This window comes from Podarcis pityusensis, assembly GCF_964106645.2.
Source record: "Podarcis pityusensis genome assembly, chromosome: 2".
NCBI classification, from domain to species: domain Eukaryota; kingdom Metazoa; phylum Chordata; class Lepidosauria; order Squamata; family Lacertidae; genus Podarcis; species Podarcis pityusensis.
In genome coordinates this window covers 103,155,759-103,175,990 of record NC_138029.1, presented here as the reverse complement: position 1 = coordinate 103,175,990, position 20,232 = coordinate 103,155,759, and the positions used below count along the sequence as shown (strand labels likewise).

The window sequence follows — 20,232 nt, the reverse complement described above, 5'->3', positions numbered from 1 at the left end:
AGTGGCTGACCTTGGGAAATCACTATCTTAAACCTGAGTCTAAAAGGATTTTCCTTTGGTGTATGTGTGTATGTGTTTGAGCTCCATTCCTTTCTATTGCACACTTATAAAGGTCCTTATTTCCCTTTTGTTGTAGTCTTTATTGATACTCTTAATATATTTTTACTTCTCTTTGCAGCAAAAGATTTACTGGGTTGTTTTTGCATTTTTTAAAAAAACAATCTCTTTTATCAAAAATGTTTTTACATTGAAAACATTTCACACTTTTCTAGCAAAATGAAAGGGATTTCCCTTGTGCTGTTGCAAGACATTTGCTAATATGTGCAATGCTCCCTCTAGCGGCTGGCCCACCAGCAGCTATCAATCAATCAATCAATCAATCAATCAATCAATCAATCAATCGCACCAGTGAATGAATACAGTTACTCCCTGTGTAAATGATGCTTCGTGGCGAATAGCTTCCTCTTTATGGGTATCATTTTCATGAAGGAAAACGCATATACAAATTTACTTGACTGCATGTACGCAGCAAGTGAAGTTGTGGCGAACCACAGCTTCCCAGTGCATGTACAGATGATGAAACAAGACACGTTCGTTGGTAAATTTAAGAATATGCCCATCGCCCTGTTCTCACAGTGGCCAAGAGAAGCCTGGGACGCTGCTCTCATTTGTGGATGCCAGCAAATGGTATTCAGAGCTAAAGCTGCACAGAGCTTGATATGTGAATGAGAGCGCCATTTGAAAAGTAAGAACTCTGCTAACATAAGAGGAGGTGGTCAGCTGCATTATGAAGAAGTGAGAATTTAGTACTGTGGTTCTCAGCCTCCTGCAATCCTAGTTTTTGGCTTTTTCTGCTTTCAGTGCTACTCTGTACTGAATATGAGTGCTTAAATCGGTTGACCCCCATGCACCCATTGTTAATCTGGTGGACACCAGAATGGTCTCAAGCCAACACTTGTCACAGCTATAAACTAGAATAATTGGTAAGGTAAACGTAAAGGGACCCCTGACCATTAGGTCCAGTCGTAGCCGACTCTGGGGTTGCAGCGCTCATCTTGCTTTATTGGCCGAGGGAGCCGGCGTACAGCTTCCAGGTCAAGTGGCCAGCATGACTAAGCTGCTTCTGGCGAACCAGAGCAGTGCACGGAAATGCCGTTTACCTTCCCGCCAGAGCGGTACCTATTTATTTACTTGCACTTTGATGTGCTTTCGAACTGCTAGGTTGGCAGGAGCAGGGACCAAGCAACGGGAGCTCACCCCGTCGCGGGGATTCGAAACGCCGACCTTCTGATCGGCAAGTCCTAGGCTCTGTGGTTTAACCCACAGCGCCACCCGTGTCCCTCCAGAATAATCGGTACCGAGGGACAAAACAGTTTAAAATTAAGGGCAAAGAATGTGATCTGATAGAGATTCCAGTAACGGAAGTCATGAGTGGCATGCAAGATTTTCTTAAAGAATTACCAGATATTCTTTACTTTAATGCAACATTCCTTTATCCAGAGCATTAGAGCAAACAAATATCATTTGCTGAACACCCTTGGTGCCAAAGAACTCCACAGAACAAGCCTTGCGCATTGACAGCCTGCATGTGACCTCTGACTATGAGGTCACTGTGGTGCAGTGCTTGGGGCGCTGGACAAGCAGTGGAGAGATCCATGTCCAGATCCTGCCTCAGCCATGAAGATCACCTTGGGCCAACCACTGCCTCTCAGCCCAATTTATCTCACAGGGCTGTTGTTATGAAGATATAAAGTTGGAAGGCGTGCAAATGGTGAGCTTTTAGCTTTCACCTTGGGAGAAAGGTGACATCTAAATGTAGCTACTCACCATCACCATATCTGAATTTTAATCAAGATATGGTCATATGTTTGCTTGCAGCAGCAGGGGTCCAGAACCTGTGGGCATCTGGATTTTGTCGGACTACAAGTCCTATAATCGCTTACCAATGTCCATGCCACCTACAGCTAACAGAGGTTAGAATCTATTAACATCTGGAGAGCCAAAGGTTCCCCATGCAGAAGGCCACAGGTTCAATCCCTGGCAGCTCCAAGTCCCTTGTGTGTAGGGTGAGCTGTTGGGCTAGATAGATCAACAGAATAAAGCAGTGTTCTGTATTCCGATGTAATGGTCCACACTTTCACGGCAAGAGTTCTTTGTGCAAGAAGACACACTCCTGGTCCCCAGACCTTATGGCACTGCACAGAGAATAGAGAGGTTGGTCATCTTTGCCATTGAACAAACACTGTGACTCCAGAGGAACACGCCCCCCACCCTGAATACAATGGATCTGGGAAATTTATGCCCTGACCTTATGACACAGTGAAAATTTGCTGCTTGGATGGAAAGGTATGATCATTACAGGTTTTCTGGGAGGAAGTGGGAGAGACTGGTGGATCATTGTGAATGCTTGGAATTAAATAACAGCTATGTAGCACTAGCTACCAAGTCTGTGGGATATAATCTGGTTTTTGTAACCCTGCATAAACTGTGTATTATTTAGGTCTTTTTTAAACAGACACCTGAAACAGTGAATTGTAGAGGGTCTCAAAGGAAATGTATAGCTCTGATTTTTTAAAAAAGGCCTCTTTTTGAATACTGTATTCTCTTGTTTGTTCTCTCTCTCTAAAAAAAGAATGTTGATATTTTACACTCAGTTCTCCTATAAAGGTCCTTAACTAAACAGACTACCTACATAGCAATTTTGTGAAGGGCCATGCCCTTTCCTAGTCAATGGATTGCAATCCAGCACCAGCGTAATTGGGATGTAATGTTATTTTGCACATTGCAATAGAATAACGACAGTCATACAATACTTTAATTGTACTGGTATTTATGCTTTAACACTAGAAGCGGAATCAAAAGACGTCACAAACTGGACTCAGTAACCTTAATTGAGTCCTCTTGTGTAGCTTTCGCATTGTAAAGTGAGTGTTTTAAGGGCAGGCTAGGTATTCACTGTGAACTGGATGTTCAGTGAATGGCTGAATAATGTCCTCGCTGTTCCTTCCAGTGCCATACATGGGGTTGCAAATGGATCTCCTGGCTATTTGTGAGCATTTTTGTAGGCTGATATCATAAATGCAGGGTGGGGGCAAGATTTAAAAGGATATTGGGTGGTAGAAAAGAAAAGGGCTACAGATCAAGAGGAAATAGGTGACCTATGACTGTTAATCTAATATGCACCAGTGGTTTGCTTGCCAGTGGTGTGTGACTGGGCAGTCCACAGAGAAAGAGAAAGAAGAGTGAGAACTCTGTAGGGAACTGGGCTAAACCTTTGTTGCTGAGGTAGAGGACTAAACACTGCCAATCACCACCTCAGTCTGATGCTGGGAAGTGTCTCCTTAGCCCACTGCCTAGGGCAAGCTGGTAGTAGCCTTGTTTTGTATGCAGCTAAACTCTAAAGAACTTGCACTCGGAATCACACTCCCTCTAACACTGGAGGAAATTCTGCTTCCTTTGCATCAGTGCCCTTATTGTAGAACTATCTCGCCTCTTTAGCTTACAACAGCAGCAAAATTATGGATGCCCTGGAGCCTATCACAGACGTATCTGTGTTCACAGGCCATTTGCTGGTGCTTAGTCCTGACAACTCATGATTCCCACTTCCTTTACCATAAATTCTGGTGGCCATATACCTGCATATTAGTTATAGCAAAACAGAATGGCAACTGGAATATGCTGGTCCACCAGCAGGACACTACTTTTTGCATGCCACAGGCTTTGCCAAACTGATGCCCACTGTATGTTTTGGATTACAGCTCCCTTCATGGGTTGGCTGGGGCTGGTGGGAGTTGTAGCCTCAAACTGGAGGACACCAGGTTGGCAAAGGCTAGCCTAGAACGAAAACAATGACACTTGTCCTCCATAGTAACTTTCAACATGCCAAATGTTGTGCTGAATAATTCCTAGAGGCATAAAACAAGAGCATTGCACTCCCTTAAAATAATGATGTTGGTCCAGGCAGGCCCACGCAGAGCTTGTCTGAGGCCCAGGGTGGCTGGGGGCCCAGGATATTCTTGGCATGACAGCACATAGGTTCAACAAATCCTTAGCGAGGTCTGCCCATCCAGCTTAGCTCTCCGAGGGCCAGGACAAGTGTACTCGGCTGCCCCACCCTCTGCATGGGCCTGGGTCCAGGAGTCACGATGTCTGAAAGCAAGCACTTGATTGTTGCACTTAAGCCTGTGTACAACATCAAGTACATTTTAATGTGGGTGATAATTTATGTATTCACCAAAGAACGGCAGTAGAGACCAACATGCACTGGGACATGCAGTCGTCTGCCTTGCAGCAGCTTCCATCAAGCCAGCAGAGGGCCGAAATAAGCCACCAGGAGTCTTTACCTGGGAGCTATGGCAGCAGGAAAAAGGGCCTGCTGGCTTGTTCCTAAGTTGGCATTCAGCACCTGCAAGTCTGGATGGCTACAGAGATGCACTGCAACTACCATAACAGCACAAGTCAGGTCTCACAAGGCACCAGCGGGGCTACTTTTGGTGCAGCACAACTTCTAACTCTGGCCCAATTCCGCAGTATGAGGATCAGGTTACTCAGAGAGTGCTTAAGCTGTTCTACAATCACCTGTCCCTGCCCATCCACCTGCCTGCTTCCCCCCACGAGCCTGTCTGCTTTCCAAGTGTGCTACCCTGCTGCTCAGTAACACCTGCTTGCTTCCAGGTCTCCAGCCCTGGCAATACATTTACTGCACATAGGAGATAGAAAGATATGGTATTTGCTGGAGGTGACCATTGTTTAGGAATGGCTGAAAATGCCAGAGAGAGTGAAGAGAGTGAAAAGGAAAGATATGCACTCTGCTATAACAACAACAACAACAACAACAACAGTTGCCCCAGCCATTCTGGGTGACTTCCAGCAAAATATAGGAACACAGTGAGCCATCAAACAACAAAAACTTCCCTATACAGGGCTGTCTTCAGATGTCTTCTAAAAGATGTATAGTTGTTTATCTCCTTGACATGTTTTCTGTCCTGTGTTAGGGAGGAAGGGGCAGGTGAAGAAGAGGGGACAAAATATTTGTTCCCATTAGATGTGTGACATAAGGCATGTCCAGAATAAGGAAGGATTTGGATAAGATAGGTCTGCATAAGAGGGGATTTACTGTATTGATTGTCACTTCCAAATTTCAGGCCCAATCCTGTTTTGCTTGGATACCTTCAGTTAAAGTCAGCTGAGGTTTTGTCAGCCCCTAAGGGATATTATATCCTCTCATTTGACCTTTCTACCAAACCATGCCACAGTTCAATTAAAAAGAAAAACATTTTCTTTTAAAGAAGAGTTTGAATGGTGCAGCATTTTCTCTCCCCGCCCCCCCCCCCGCATGGTTTTTTGGGTGGACTCCCTTTCTCCCTTTCTCCTCAACACCCCCCTCCCCCATTTAATCTAAAGTAGGATTAGTGACCTTTTTATTTTCACAGTCAATTTTCTTCCTTTTGGTTATACAGTACAGCAGGGAAAATTATGCAGCCCTTCTGAGATTTAAGATGTTTGCAAATGTGATGGGCTTTTCAGGTTTTCTGCATCCAAAATATTTGCTTTTACTATAAACTGCACACGCAACGGAGTTAGGCATGTGCATCATCCCTCAGTCCCATCACCCATGACCACTGACCATGCTGGCTGGTACTGATGGGAGCTGCAGCCAAAACTGGAGGGCACCAGGTTGGGGAAGACTGGTGCAGACAACACTCAAACTGGCAGATTATATTTAAGAAGGAAAGGTATTCCTCTTGGAACACTATCAGCACATTCCTTTTTTGGAATTGTCAGTGCCACACTTTGTTCAGGATGTGGGGTGAGCAGTTACGTGGAATGTCCCATCTGCCAGAGATGTTCCATAAGCATAGCTGCCATCAGAATATCTGTTCAGCTGGAGAAGGGGTTGCTCTGTACAATTTCTTCCTTTATTAATGCCCTGAGCAGCTGGTAGGATAGTCACAGCTGGCAAGCTCTTATTTCCTCCAAGCATCTTGGAGTCTACGATTGGCAGGTGAAGCCTTGTTGGTGGTGCCACCGCCAGGGGCTGCCAAATTGGCACTGAGTATTTTCAGTGGTGGTTCCCTGGTTGTGGAATATCCTCCCTAGTGAGGTGCGCCTGTTTCCACCATGATTAACCTTCAGAAGGAATTTGAAAACCTTCTTGTTTACATGGACGTTTCATGGCCGAAGAATACTGCCCCTGCCGACCCCAAAATCATTGATCGGAGGAATGTTTTTAAGTGCAACTGCTTTTAGAATGGTTTTGTTTTTAAATTGTGTATCTGTTTGCTGTCCTGGGTTCCTTGGGGGTGAAGGATAGGATATAAATTCAATAAATAATTATAGCTACTCTGGCAGAACATCGTGCCTGACACACTGAACTACATAGTGAGAATTTCACAATTAAAATTTCATCTTCGCCATGAACTCACTAAGCAGGGTAGCCTTACACAAGCCACTCAGTCTCCAATCGATAATGTGGGTATAATAACATGGGCAACACCTTCTGGTGTAGGGGTGCAGGCAGGATACATGGAACATTCAAAAACACCCTATACAAAGGAAGGGGAGCTCTGGTGAATCATCAGACTGAAGGCCCATCTAGTCAAGTATTGTTTGCAAGAGTAGTTAACTCTTCTAGGAAGCTCACACACAGGGCATGAAGGCAACGGCTCTCCCCATCGCACTTGCTTATCACTCAGCAACTGGTAATAATAGATCATTAAGAAAAGCCCTGCTAGGTCAGGCCACTCTAGTCCAGCATTCTGTTTTCCACTGTGGCCAGTCATACGCTTCTTGGATGCCCACAAAGCAGGACATCATGAGTGCAATACACCTCCTGCGTTGTCTGCCCACCAGCAAGTTCTGGTAAGAGCTGTTTGCAGGAAAATAAAATGCAACCACAATAGAGATACAGGGAACCAAATACATGTTAAACATGCCAGCTGATTATCCATAGGCCGACTATATTATGTTGATTCCATCCTACAGCTTGAACAAGGTTTGATTCTGGTGTTGTAAGAAAAGTATGCATCAGGTTCCTTGTTTGAGGTGATCAGTACTATTGTGTGGCATTAGGAAGTGGGAGAACCTCTGCTCAGGGAAGGTGGAGCATCCAATTTTTGCTGATCCTCTTACCTCCTCTATTCCATAACCCATACTGTTGTGGAGTATCTCCCTAACCCTCAGGTGTAGCTTTTGGGGGGCCCAGCCTTACATGAGCCTTACAGTGCTTCCCTCACTGGATATAACCCAAGGTGGCTAATCATTTTGTATTATAGCTCATAAACATTAACGCTGACAACTTTTCAGGAGAAAAGAAACAGCAGTCTTCTGCTGGGCTACTTGACAATATAATATTTAATTCCAACAGCAATCTCCCTACTCCTCCAAAAAAAGCACAAACCAACCCAGGATTGTCTGATGCCTTCAATCTGCCATTAAAAATATAACCACATTTTCAGACACAGAAAATATGACACTAAACATGTCAGTGAGAGTTTCAAGTAACAGAATAATTGGTCTGATTTCTCAAGCAGCAATTCGGCGACTGTTTACACTGATGCAGCCCCATTAACAAACGTGGGTCTGCACCAGTGTAGAAGTGATTAGTGGAACAGTCTCCCCTGGAAAAGAAAACCAATTAACTGTCTTCACCAAATGTCTGCTGGAACACGAAAAGCTGCTTCGATAAAGATCTTTGGGAGCATAAACTCCTACAAGCATGCAAAGCCAAGTGACAAATCTAGGACTTATTTTGTTAAGAGTCTATCTAAAATAAATTAGACTAAGCCCTTCTTAAATTAAATACTTCACAAGGGAATAAACCTTCTGACATACTATAGATAGCAATTTCTTACACAAGTGCAACTCTTCTGCATTTGTCAAGAAAACATTTCCACGATTAATCAACCCCCTTAAACCTTTCTCTTGTCCTTTTCTCGGTAGTGGATGTGCAGTTAAGGATAAGCTGAGAAATGCCTCGGGGCTAGCATGTTGGTGTGACGGGAGCATGTTCTTGAAGCCCCCAAAACAACTGTTCTCCCTTTCACCTCCCGTAAAAATCTACATCAGAGAAATAGACCTCCAATGGCTGATGGGCAGGGATGGTGGAAGTAGCAGTCCAAAAGATCTGGGGTGCTGGGGAACAATGATTTATACAGTGCTCATATTAATGAAATCCCCACCCCTGACCCTCCACCTAGGGTGGTCATTTACACATAATCAAAAGAGGACATAAAATCTGCACGTGCTACTTTGAAAACTTAGAAGGTTACAATAATTTCAATAGAAATACAGCACATCTCACCATAGTGGGAGAGGCCGTGGCCAGGTGATGGGCAATTGCAAGGCCCCTGATCTCCCTTCTTAGGGTTCTTTGTCTTTTAACCAGGTTTAGACCAGGCACTTCTTCAAATAGAGAGCTACCTGATCTTTTCTGGCTCCAATAAAATGGCTCAAAAAAGAGGAGAATGATTTGCATAAGATTTGCATTTGATATTTATGGATACAATTTTGGAAATAATTATTGTATTGAAGATTAAATAGAAAAGCATTACATCTCACCCTAGGGGGTGAGGGCTGTGAGAAGGAGACAGGTTCAGTCTCCTGGCTGGTGTCTCCAGCTTCAAGGTCCCTGCTCTCCCTTTTTATTGTTATCTTTAAACAAGTTTGTGCTTCAATGAGAGGACACCTTGACACAGACACCAGTCCTCTGACACCCCTTCAAAGTAGAGGACTGCTCTCTCTAAAGTAGGACATGTAGCCGCCCTATCACATATCTTGGTGTGGCTCTACGCCGCTGATATGCTGTAGTAGCCCTGCAAACCTGGGCCCACATGCCTTACATACTTGGAACTGCACACTATTTTCTGCACTGTCATGACAATACATATTAATAAAATCAGGATATCAAGAGGCCTTAAGTAATGCCCAAATCCTTGAAAAGAGCATGCACATTTTGAGCAGCTCAGGTTGCTTCCAGCCAACCTATTGAGTTTCCATCCTGATTTGTTTGTAGGGAAATTAGAAAACACTGGCTATTTAATGAGCATTCATTCTGATTTGTTTGTGGAGAGGGCATGTTGTTGCTTTGTCAGACTCAACATTATGGAGACATACTAAAATTGATGAGAAGAATCTCTGTCGTCAATGGATGTGGATCTGCAACATGGCCGTCATTTGTAATAACGAAAGGGACTCTTGGCTTCCTTCCGTCTCCCTTTTCTCAGGCCTATCTCACACAGGTTTCTGAACATTACACTCACCTTGAGATGTTTGGAGTTGTAATGAGACGCTTCTGCTCAAAGGCAAACTCGGGTGACATGCTGAAAGTATCACACTTCTCACCTTAAGAATCCTCCGATAGTTTGCTACACTATCCTAATCACATGGTGCTGTGAATCTTTATTATTAGGTTCACATGGGATGCAGCTTGGGAGGAATTAATTTGTGTGTTTGTGTGGCAGCCGGGAGGCCAATCTTGTGGAGACAATCTAGCCCCCTTTTTCTCTATGCTTGTCTGTCAAAGTACTGGCATTAACCTGCCTGACCAGGGCTGGCCATATTAGTTTAAGAGCAAACACTCCAGAAACAAAAGACTGAACTTCCATTTCAATACTAAGTATGCCTAATGAAATATGTTCCAGCAAATACAGTGAAAAAGAGCAGTCAATTACGAGGGGCAGACAGGAAATATCACATATCACACAAGACTCCTCGAGAGCAAAAACACATGCAGCAGTGTTGATCTTTGCTTACAGCAACAGCACCTAACAACACGGTACATGCAATAGAAATAATAGGAAAAAAAAGTGCTGGTACTCACCATGAAGTTGTTACAGCAGGCGCCACACTTTTAACATTTGAAAATAAAAATTGCTGGTTCTCTGTACCCTTGAGTAACCCCAGAAAAAAGCACTGGGTAGATGTAACATTTAGACCTGATCTCAGAGGCCTGATTCCATATTCTTTGAATCTAGTGGGGAAGATCACATGCTTACCCAGCTCGTGATTCCCTTCCTGCACTGCAAGATTAGGTTTTTGTGTGCCCCCTTCCTCATAGCACACATAATGTAACGTTTATTTATTTCCACAAAAAAACCCTTACATCCTGCCCTTTGCACTCAAATCCCAGCAATAAATACACAAAAACAACAAATATTAAAACAAGATGCAATATCAACAATACCACCAGTTACCTGAGATCTAAGCATGCCTCTACATTAAAATGCCTGCCAGGAAACACAGGTCTTTAGCTGGTTCCGAAAGCTGAACAACATTGGTACTAGGGCTGTGGCTCAGTAGTAGAGACTCATGCACCGCATGCAGAAGGTCACAGGTTCAATCCCTAGCATTTCCAGTTAGGGATGAAAATGTTCCCTTCTGAAACCCTGAACAGCAGTTGCCAATCATTGCAGACACTGACAATATTGAGCTAGATGGACCAGTGGTCTTGACTGGTTATAAGGCAGCTTCCTATGAAGATGAACCTCATGGGGAAGGGGAATGCTTTCCACATCTGGAGTGCTGAGAAGGCTCCCTGGGCCTCCCTTAAGGCTGGAACTTCCAACAGGGCCTCAATTTGTGCAAACTCCCCCTCCTTCCAAAACAGTGGAAACATCTCTGCACAAACTACCCATATCATGTTAACTTGTGTGCATGGTGGAGCCGTTCAAACTCAGGATGAATTGTCTCAGGTAAGTCCAAACTGTCATAGCCAAAAACCAGGACACACGTCTTCTGGGCCATGCTCCTGGGTGAGTTACATGACCCACATGAGAGTACGGCGTCTAAAAATGGGATATCTCGATTTAATTGGGACAGTTGAGGCGTATGATATTGACCAAGCCATTCTCCTTTCTGCTTGTTAATACATTTTCCTTTTGTTCTGAGGTCTCATTTTTAGATCCACTTTTACCCTGTATAGAGAGGTGCTTTCTAAGTGGTTCCATCAATAGTGGAGAAAAAAATATATACATCTAGGAAAACATCTAGGCACATACTGTAAGGTTACCAGATTTTTTTCAATGAATTCAGGGACACTTTTCAACTTCAGTGCATTTTGTATGGGGACTGGTTTGTAAATCCGGGGACTGACCCCGGGAAATGGGGACGTCTGGTAACCTTAACATACTGTACAGCTGATTGTAAAGTGACAGTGAAATGGTAAGTCAAGTCTCCTGAAAAAGCATAGAGCAGTTAGCATCCCAGTATCATCAGGCCCTATCACTGCATGATTAAGTTCTTACCAGACTTTTCAGTAAGGGCAACCTTCCTGATCCGGTAACTGCCAAGGGCAAGCCAAATACACAGAGTCAATCTATGAACATTTAATCTCTGCAGAGAAGGCAGATTAAGTGTATAATTGACCCATATAATCCACATATCATCTCCAGTCAAATGCTTCCTACGTCCGGTTTAGACAGACAGGGGCTCTGCAAAAGAAAGCTATCAGGGCCTGCATATTACCAGGGCTGTGGATTTCATCAAAGTTCGAGATGGCTTTTTAATCACTGATCTCAGAGACTGCTAGACTTAAGCAGATGAACTAGCTGCTAAGCACATCTGTTTTAATCCTTATCTTCTGGTCAGGCAGGCTCATGTCTTCAAGAAGTACAAGGAGGGGAGGGGGGAAATAAATTAATTTTTGTTTAGATCTTTGCAATCTTGGGAGCTTCGCTGGATGATTTGATTTCTCATATCAAAAGCATGTTGTTGTTTTTTAAAGTATTTTTTTTTGGGCAAGGGGCAAGATATTGGATTAATCATCTGAGAGGAGGGAAAATGCCATCTGCGCCTTTTGTGGATTCTGCATCAATATCCGAAGATCCACATAGGCACCTGGGTTCTCATCTCATTTTTTGATACTCCGCTGCTGCAGAGGAGCAGACTATAAGAATGCATTCTTCACAATATCCAAAACGATGGTTTTCATTGTGAGATCTATTGGCGATGGACTTTGAAGTCTCTTGAAGCCAAGGGTGGCACAGGGCCAAGCTAGATGCGACGCTAATCACATGGTTGGTCTTTGCATGCTTGTGTTGGGCTTTACTATACAGCAGTCATGGGGGACAGAATCTAGAGGGAGATCATGGCATGCAGCACAGGGGGGAGGAGAGGAAAAGGGGCTTTAACCCTGCCCCTGCTATGCTCTGGGTCCAGACAGGGGCCTATGTGCCTGCTATTTGCCTTGGGAAGGAAGCTCCCATGCAGCCATGTTGTCACTGTTTGTGTTGCATTTGGGTTCTCTCCTTTGAAAGGAACCTGCCAGAGCTCCCCTTACCTTCTGCCCCAGTACTGTAATTCAGGGTTGCTTCACACAATGTAGGAATTACCGCCTACATGCCTGCATACTCTAAGTACTTGCAGTAATGTGTGAGAGCCATACTTCTTGTTGTTAACTTACATATACCTGGGCAGCTTGCAAGAGGGAACACCCCCCCCCCGCTGTATGTTGTTCTGGGGATTCTCCCCACCCCAACCAATTTCACGAGGCATGGGGTGGGGGTGCATGAAGAGAGGAGAGGGGTGCAAGCCCCACTGCGCTGTCCTTGTGTGGGATGAACCTGGTGGGACTGGTTAGCTGAATTCCCAAGAGCTGGTATGTTTTAATACATGGAACTTAATGACACCAAAGCCCACATCTCTTATGTCCCACAGCAATCAGATGAGCCATTTGCAAGGGAATGACATCCTGACAGCATTGGTTCTCTATGTCCAACTGCCTGCCAGCCAGCCATTCATTCATTCATTTAACTATTTAGAACCCGCACTTTTCATGAAATATATCAAGACGGCTTTCAATTAAAAAAATACAATAAAAACAGTCTATAAATATCCACAGTGAGCACATCAATAAAACATCAGTAGATACTGGCTGGTTATAAAGAAAAAATTCCCATTGTGAAGGCCTGTCTAAACAGTGCAGTTTTCAGAAGAAGGCAGCAACGATTCCTGCCAAACCTCTCCAGGGTGGGTCTTACCAAAATAAAAATAGTGACCCCAGGGGTGTGGGGAACTACCAAAAATGCCCCATTGGAGGATCTCAGTCAGGGGTCAGCAAACATTTTCAGCAGTCCACTGTCCCTCAGACCTTGTGGGGGGGCCGGACTATTTTGAAAAAAGAAAGAACGAATTCGTATGCCCCCCAAAGGACCCAGAGATGCATTTTAAATAAAAGGATACATTCTACTCATGTAAAAACACGCTGATTCCCAGAACGTCCGCGGGCCGGATTGGGAAGGCAATTGGGCCAGATCCGGCCCCCAGGCCTTAGTTTGCCTACCCATAATCTCAGTGCTCAAGGTGGAGCATACAGTAAGGGATTGGATGCTCCCTAAGGTACTCTGGGCCCAAGCTGTTCAGGGCTTTGTGGATTCATAAACCTGGGCTGGTAGCAAATCGGCAACGAGAACAGCTCTCTCAGCAGCGGATTATCATGTTGCCAGTAATCTGTTCCTGTGAGCAGTCTAGTAGCTGCATTCTGTAGCAGTTGCAGCTTCTGGACCAGATACAAGGGCAGCCCCACATGAAATCAAGTCCTGAGATTACAGTAATCAGGTCCTGAGATTGCCAATGCATGGGGCCACTGTGGTCAGCAGGCTGTCACGGCCCAAAAACAGTCACAGCTGGAGTATTAGCATGAACGGATAAAAAGCACTCCTGGCTACAGACATCACTTGGGCCTCTAATAGCTCAAGGAGTAGTCTCAGACTGCACACATCTTCCTTCAAAGGGAGTGCAACCCATGGGAACGTTACCCTGCACCCCAGATTCCCAAGCAAACCCTAGCCATACACAATCCTGACTCTCTTATCATTTAAACAACACCACAGGACCCCACCTGGGACAGGTAACACAATGCTACTGTTTCTAGATTACAAGAGATGCTAAAATCACCTCTCAAAAACCCAAGAGATGTAAACTGGCCGTATAACCTCAAATCAAAGTTTTAGAACCGACATACAGATAAACCACACACCTCCAGCTGAGAAAACACAAATGCACAATAACACTATTGTGTTTCTTTTTCATAACTACTGGCCCTCTGGCCACCCTTTTAGTACGATGGGACAAAGAAGTCATGTGAAATTTCAGTAAATAACTCCTGGAGGAGAAAATAGCCTTGTTAGCTGCTGATTGTCAGACTAACTTACTAGCCAATCTGTTTCTTTTCCCAGTGACCTGAAGAGAAGATTTTTAAAATGACAATGATGACTTTATTCCACAGTAAACCCGACTAATTTACAGAATAAAGGCGATTAAAATGTAGACCACACAGTAATATTCAGATAATCTCCTGCATACCCCAATATCCACCAGGGAGAATAATTCTGCTATCACAGCTCACATGGGGAAGAGGAACTGGGGAGGTAATGAACACTAAAGCAGTGTAAAATGAATGGCCTCGGGAACAAAAGAAACAGCAAAATTAGCCTTTTGAAAATGTATTGCCAATAATATTAATAACTTAAAATATTTTTTAAAAATAAAAAGTGGAGAATATGTGACAAAGGCAAAGAGGAATCTAATGTGAACACCACCTTCAGAAATAAAACAAAACAAAGAGGGTGATTTTATTAACACCCCAATTCTATGCATGTTTCATCAGAAAGTAAGCCTTGCTGTGTCAACAGGATTGAAGCCTCATTGTTGTTGAGATTCAGTGAAAGTAGGTAGCTTTGTGAAAAAGGAGACAGAGCTCCTTCACTTTTAATACATGGGTAGAAGAGGGAATTTCAGCCAGTGGCATAGCGTGGGGGGTGCAGGGGGTGTCGGCCGCACCGGGCGCAACATCTGGGGGGGGCACGCTCGCACTCGCAGCTCTCTGCCCCTACCTGGCTCACTCACTCTCACTGCAGTGCTGGCTGTGCGAATCCGATCCGAGCCGCTGGGTCGCCGCCCACTGTGGAGGGGGTGGGTGCCAGGCGTGTGGTGCGGAGAGAGAGCAAGGGACTATCTGGGGGAGGGACAGTGCAGCGGCTGCCCAGCGCAGCGCAATACAAGGCAATACAAGACCTTAGAAAGCCCAGGTCAATGTGCCCACTGGGGACGGTTACCTATTTTAGAGCAGGGATGTTGTTGAGACTCCCAACTCCCATCGGCCCCTGGCACCATGACCAATGAGTCAGGGTTGATGGGAGTTGTATCCCAACACCAACAACTGGAGGACCACAGGATCTCCACCCATGTTTTACAGAAGGGGTGAGGAACCTGCGGCTCTCTAGATGTTGTTTGACTCCAACTCCCAACAGCCCCAGGAAGTATGGCCAATGGTCAGGGCTGAATGAGAGCTGTAGTCCAGGTCTACAGCTTCCCCATCGGTCTTGCTCTAGGGTGACATGATAAAAGGAAGAGTAGGCATTGATATGTTTAATAGCTCAGATATGCTCATGAAGGCTCAAAGTGCACCAACAGGAAGGCACACAAGGCCACCTTGTCACAACTGCAGGATGTTAATAGAGCAGCCTGGTTAAAAGTGTGTATGTGTGGGGGGCTCCTGCACTTTTAATAGGGAATTTCAGAATAGATATGCAAGCTGCATCTCTCTTCAACATGACTCTTTAAGGTGCAGGAGTCCCTTCCTCTTTTGCAGAATGTTTCCAGATTAAAAAGAATGTTTTTAATCTGATTTTTTCCAGATTAAAAAGAAAAGAATGGCTTGAGTATGCAAACTGTTGGGCGACGGTGGAAAAGAGTAGAAAATGAGTGCCCTAGGCATGGTTTTTAGTGCTTACACTGGAATTTAAGTTTATATTCTTTGGAGCTGTGTTCCAAATTGGGAGCACGTTGCAAATTTAACCCAGTTTTGAACACAGTGTTTATCTGTGGCCTTGTAATGGAGTTCATCTTGCTTATAGTGGTGTGCTTCCTGGGGGGAAGCCGATGCAACGTTTAAGCCAAACGGATTCTTGCTGTGCGTTGGCTCCTCTGCAAAGACAGAGGCCTAAACCTTTTAAAATCTAGCTTAAGCAGAGAGATGTGACCTTATATAGATCATGGTTTCGACTGAACTGAAATTCAGTTCCGATCAACTATCCGTCTGCTGGGATCTGCACAAAACTGGAAACTGCTCAAAGGAAAGGTTGGCACTGAAAAGAACAGTCCCGGGGAAATGTACTGCTAATGGAAGAATTTCAGCAATAGGCAGGCAGAGCGCTAGCAGATCTGTAACAGAATGGAAATGACTGCCTCTTTGTCATTGCCAAGTGGATAGGTGATTTGTATTTGACATTTTTTTTTTTAAATGCTTGAAATTCTCTTAAGAGGAAAGGAGTCTCTGGAGTGCTTTATGCATGAATGAGGCATTCTCAGTGGATATGGGTCATGCTAGAAGATGTACACAGGAAGATTATTTGACTCCAATTCATGCCACTTGATATAATGTGATAAAACATTTGACATGAGAGATAAGTTCCATTTTAATCTTGGAGAATATGGGGGGGGGGGGAGAGGAGAAGGGTGGCGGTGAAAGGAGAGAATTATGCAGTAGGGAAGAGGCTTCGGTGGGAAAAGAAAAATGGGGTGGAGTGGGGGGGGAGATGGGCATCAAGCAGGAGAGGAACTTGTATGGGGTGGTGCGGCAGTGACGATGGGGGAGAAAAGGCTTTTCCTGCCCAATGCAAGCAAGGGAGCACGTCAATAAAGTCTGAAGGCATTCACATCCAAATGCCAGAATACTGGGTGGGTGGGGGAGAGAAACAGCACAAAACAAATGAGAGCGAGTGAGCGAGAGAGAGAGAGAGCGCTGAGAGGTTGCAAAGGGAGAAAAAGGAAGCTGCTTTACAGCCACAAAAACAACATAAACAGAGATCCAACCAAACAAGTGACTGAAACAGTAATGTCAAGCACCTGCTGCAAGCGTCAATGCTAGACTGCACAATTGCTAGGGCAGAAAATGTGTTGCACAGCAGAAGCAACAGAAAGGCAGAGAAGTCTGTGAACATGCACTCTATGCTATTCAAAATAAAATCTTAGTTGACACTTGGGAGCTATCGGGCACCACAGCCGCCGTCCTCTTCCAAGGTTTTAAACCTAGGTTTTCAGATTTAAAAAGTTCCACCCAGTATTTCCTAGAGGGTCCCAAGTTCTGGTTTTAAAGCATTACAATTGTATTCTATAATGCAAAAATCGGACTTATCGTTTTTTCTTTAAATGTTTAAATCATGCTTAGATTTCCTGGAGGGAAAGGTCATTCCCTCCCACCATTTAATTAAAAAATGGTCTTTCAGTAACAATGCTATCTCCAAGTCAAATTGCACATGCACCCTATCTGACTTCTTCACCTCCCCCCACCTTTTAAAAACACGACTTTTGATGATAATAATGACTTGCAGTGCAAATCCTATACATATCTATTCAGAAGTAAAACCCTTTGTGTTCAACAGGGCTCACTCCCTGGTAAGGGAGCATAGGATTGCAGCCTAACATATTTCGGGTACGAGATGATACATGTTGATATAAGATGCTTTTATCTAAAAAATCTAGAGAGAGAAAGAGAGAGAGAGAGAGAGAAACTGGGACAAAGTGGATCCGAGTAGAACATTAGAGCAGACAGAGAGCTGAGAGAATTTCAATCAGAAGGAAAAGGAAACTTAAAATAAAAAAATCTAAAAGTAATCATTTAATCTCAAAATGTGACTTATCCTCCTGTCTCATTTTGCCACATTTTGCAGTTTCTCCTCCTGGGATTCCCCCAAGGCGGAGAAGGCATTTACTTACATCAAATAACCTTTCTATATACATCTCCTCATTGACCTTATCACGCAGGATGTCCTGAGAATGGCGCACGAAGGTCACGTAGGCGTCAGCGACATCCATCCCTGGTTTCTGCACAGAGGAAAGGAGTGGGGCAGGGAGGAGAGGAGAGAGAAGGAGGGTGGGGGAAAAAACACAAAACACCCAGCATGAAAATGGCATCTTCCCAAGAAAAGCTTATTTATTCATTTGTAAGGATCCTTCCCGTCCGCCTGTCCCTTGCCGCCATGCACTCTATTCTCCCTGACACTGTGGCGGAGGTTCCTTTTCCTACCAGAGTATCTGTGACATATTTGGGTGTCAGCTCTTGCTTGGTAGGCAGCTGAAGCAACACTAAGTGCAGCTTGCACAGCGTAGAAAGATCACCGTATGCACAGACTATCTCTCTTTCTCTCTTTCGCCTGGAGGGAAGCCGCTTAGATGGATATAGACTTTCCCTTGACGCTCTTGGTGCCAGGAAGTCCTCTCTTGCAATGTTTGGTACTATTGACCTAATTAGCAAAGCAACAACTCCTGCTGGGTTCACCCCCCCACCCCACCCCTTGCGTCCTCTGTACGCAAATCTCCTATTATACAATGTTAGAAGGCTAACACCCAGCACTTAGTCTCTTTCCCCTAAGGCATTTGAAATAGGTACATGTATATATTTTTAAAAAACGCCATCAGAACCACACATTATAAAAAAGAGTTTGCAGTTTTATCTTTTATTTCTATACATCTGGTAAGGGCACAAATACTTCGGCAGTGTATTGATTGTAGTGGAAAGTTTAGCAGACTTTCCCTTGTTGAAACCTTTGCTGGATTGGGCCCTAAATGCTAAATAGCTACTAAGGCTGCAATCCCGGGTCTGCTGGGACACAGTGGCACTTACTTCTAAGTAAACGTGCACAGGACTCCTCTGTTCAGTCTCCAACTTGTCTGAGGAGTCTGTCTCCCCAAAACCAGAACTTCTAAAGCTTGCGGTATCTGTGACGCTCATGGCACAGTTTGTGTTTCCCTCACAAGATGCAAGCCGTGGAGATAATTTGGGAGAAAATCATCACTAAGTAAGTTCACACTCCTTCATATGTTGGAATCGAACTTATCTCAGAGGGAACCCATTAAACTGCTGAAACAAGAGTCATTATGAAAGCTGCCACACAAATCTTAAATGTCTGTGGCACATTGGAAGTTTCTTCGTAATGGGTGTCATTACTTGTATTACTGTGATTTACCGCAGATCACAAAGTATCATTTTCTGTATGAGATGTGATTGTCAGCCACTGTAAATTGAAGTTAGTTAACACTTCTCTGTAATTTCCAGGGTGAAAATTAGGACAGTTTGAGAAGCAGTAGGAAGGTAGTTTATAGATATATATATTAAAATAGAAATACAATTATCAAGCAAAGGGCCAATGGTTGGCCCCAGAGCTGCCAGTAACATTTTTAACACCTACTGAAACAATGACAAGGTATTAATTTAAAAAACAATGAGGACAATGTAAACGTGGCGGTTAGATTTTTTCAAGCAATTTCCTGCAAGCGGATTGTGCCAGCTTTAGGATGCAATAAAAAGTGCTGTAATTCTCCAGTACTAAACAATCATCTTTCCAGAATTAGATGCCGCAATTGTTATCTGGTTGATGCTAAGAGAGCTAAGCTTTTACCTAGAGATAAAACCTCAAAGCTCTCCAGACTGCACAGGTTTGGGGAGTTTCCCCACCACTGAAAGAATTTGCCAGTCAATTGAGATATTGGATGGGTTAGGGGAACAAAGGGAGTGAAGGCACCAACTTCATTGCGAAAATCAGATTGCAATAGTCCCCTTGTAGAACATACTGTAATGTCCCACTCTTCAGGATCCCACTAAGTGCTGAGACCAGGATGGCAAGAAGGAAGGTGCCTCCATAGGGTCTCTTCCTACATTATTTTCCCCTTATTGGTTTCCTCTGCAAGGAAGGGAGTTGGGGAGGGTATTCCATTTAGCTGCTCTGACATCCCCTTTTCATTCCAGCTTGCCATGCTCAGCTGCTTTCTCCAACATTCCCACATGCCTACCTGCTCTGCCTGGCTGGAGGTTTTATACAGAGGTTCTTTAGGTGAGACTCCTGCATTGCAGAGGGTTGGACTGGATGACCCTTGGGACCCCATCCAACTTTAAATTTTGTGATTTTATGTCCCACCTGTAGTTTCTGCAATCACACCGTCTGATGCTGTAATGGTCCAGAGATTGGCAATCCCCTATGGCTGAAAGCAGATATCAAATCTATAGGTGTTGTCGGAACCTGATGTCAAGGTTCCTGAACCATGGGGGGCAGGTATTTTCCTAATACCCTGCAATCATAATCTGACGCCCTTCTTCATGCGCTCCCTCCAGGAGAGGGGCCATGAGAAGTCTGGAGGGTGGCAGCATGAGACGGGGTCTTTTCTGCGGTGGCTTCCCATTTGTGGAAAACTCTCCCCAGGCACCTACATATTATGTAACCAGGTATTTGGTGGATT

General features: G+C 44.3%; 1 protein-coding gene across 8 annotated transcripts in view; it reads right to left on the bottom strand.

The window, feature by feature from the left end:
* Positions 1-20,232, bottom strand: part of CADPS (calcium dependent secretion activator) — a 348,154-nt gene that overhangs the window by 25,290 nt on the left and 302,632 nt on the right. For all 8 annotated transcript variants that reach the window (XM_080995634.1, XM_080995627.1, XM_080995631.1 and 5 more), the window contains one exon: positions 17,716-17,823. In XM_080995634.1, coding sequence (XP_080851760.1) covers positions 17,716-17,823 — 108 coding nt within the window. The remainder of the gene's footprint in view (positions 1-17,715; positions 17,824-20,232) is intronic.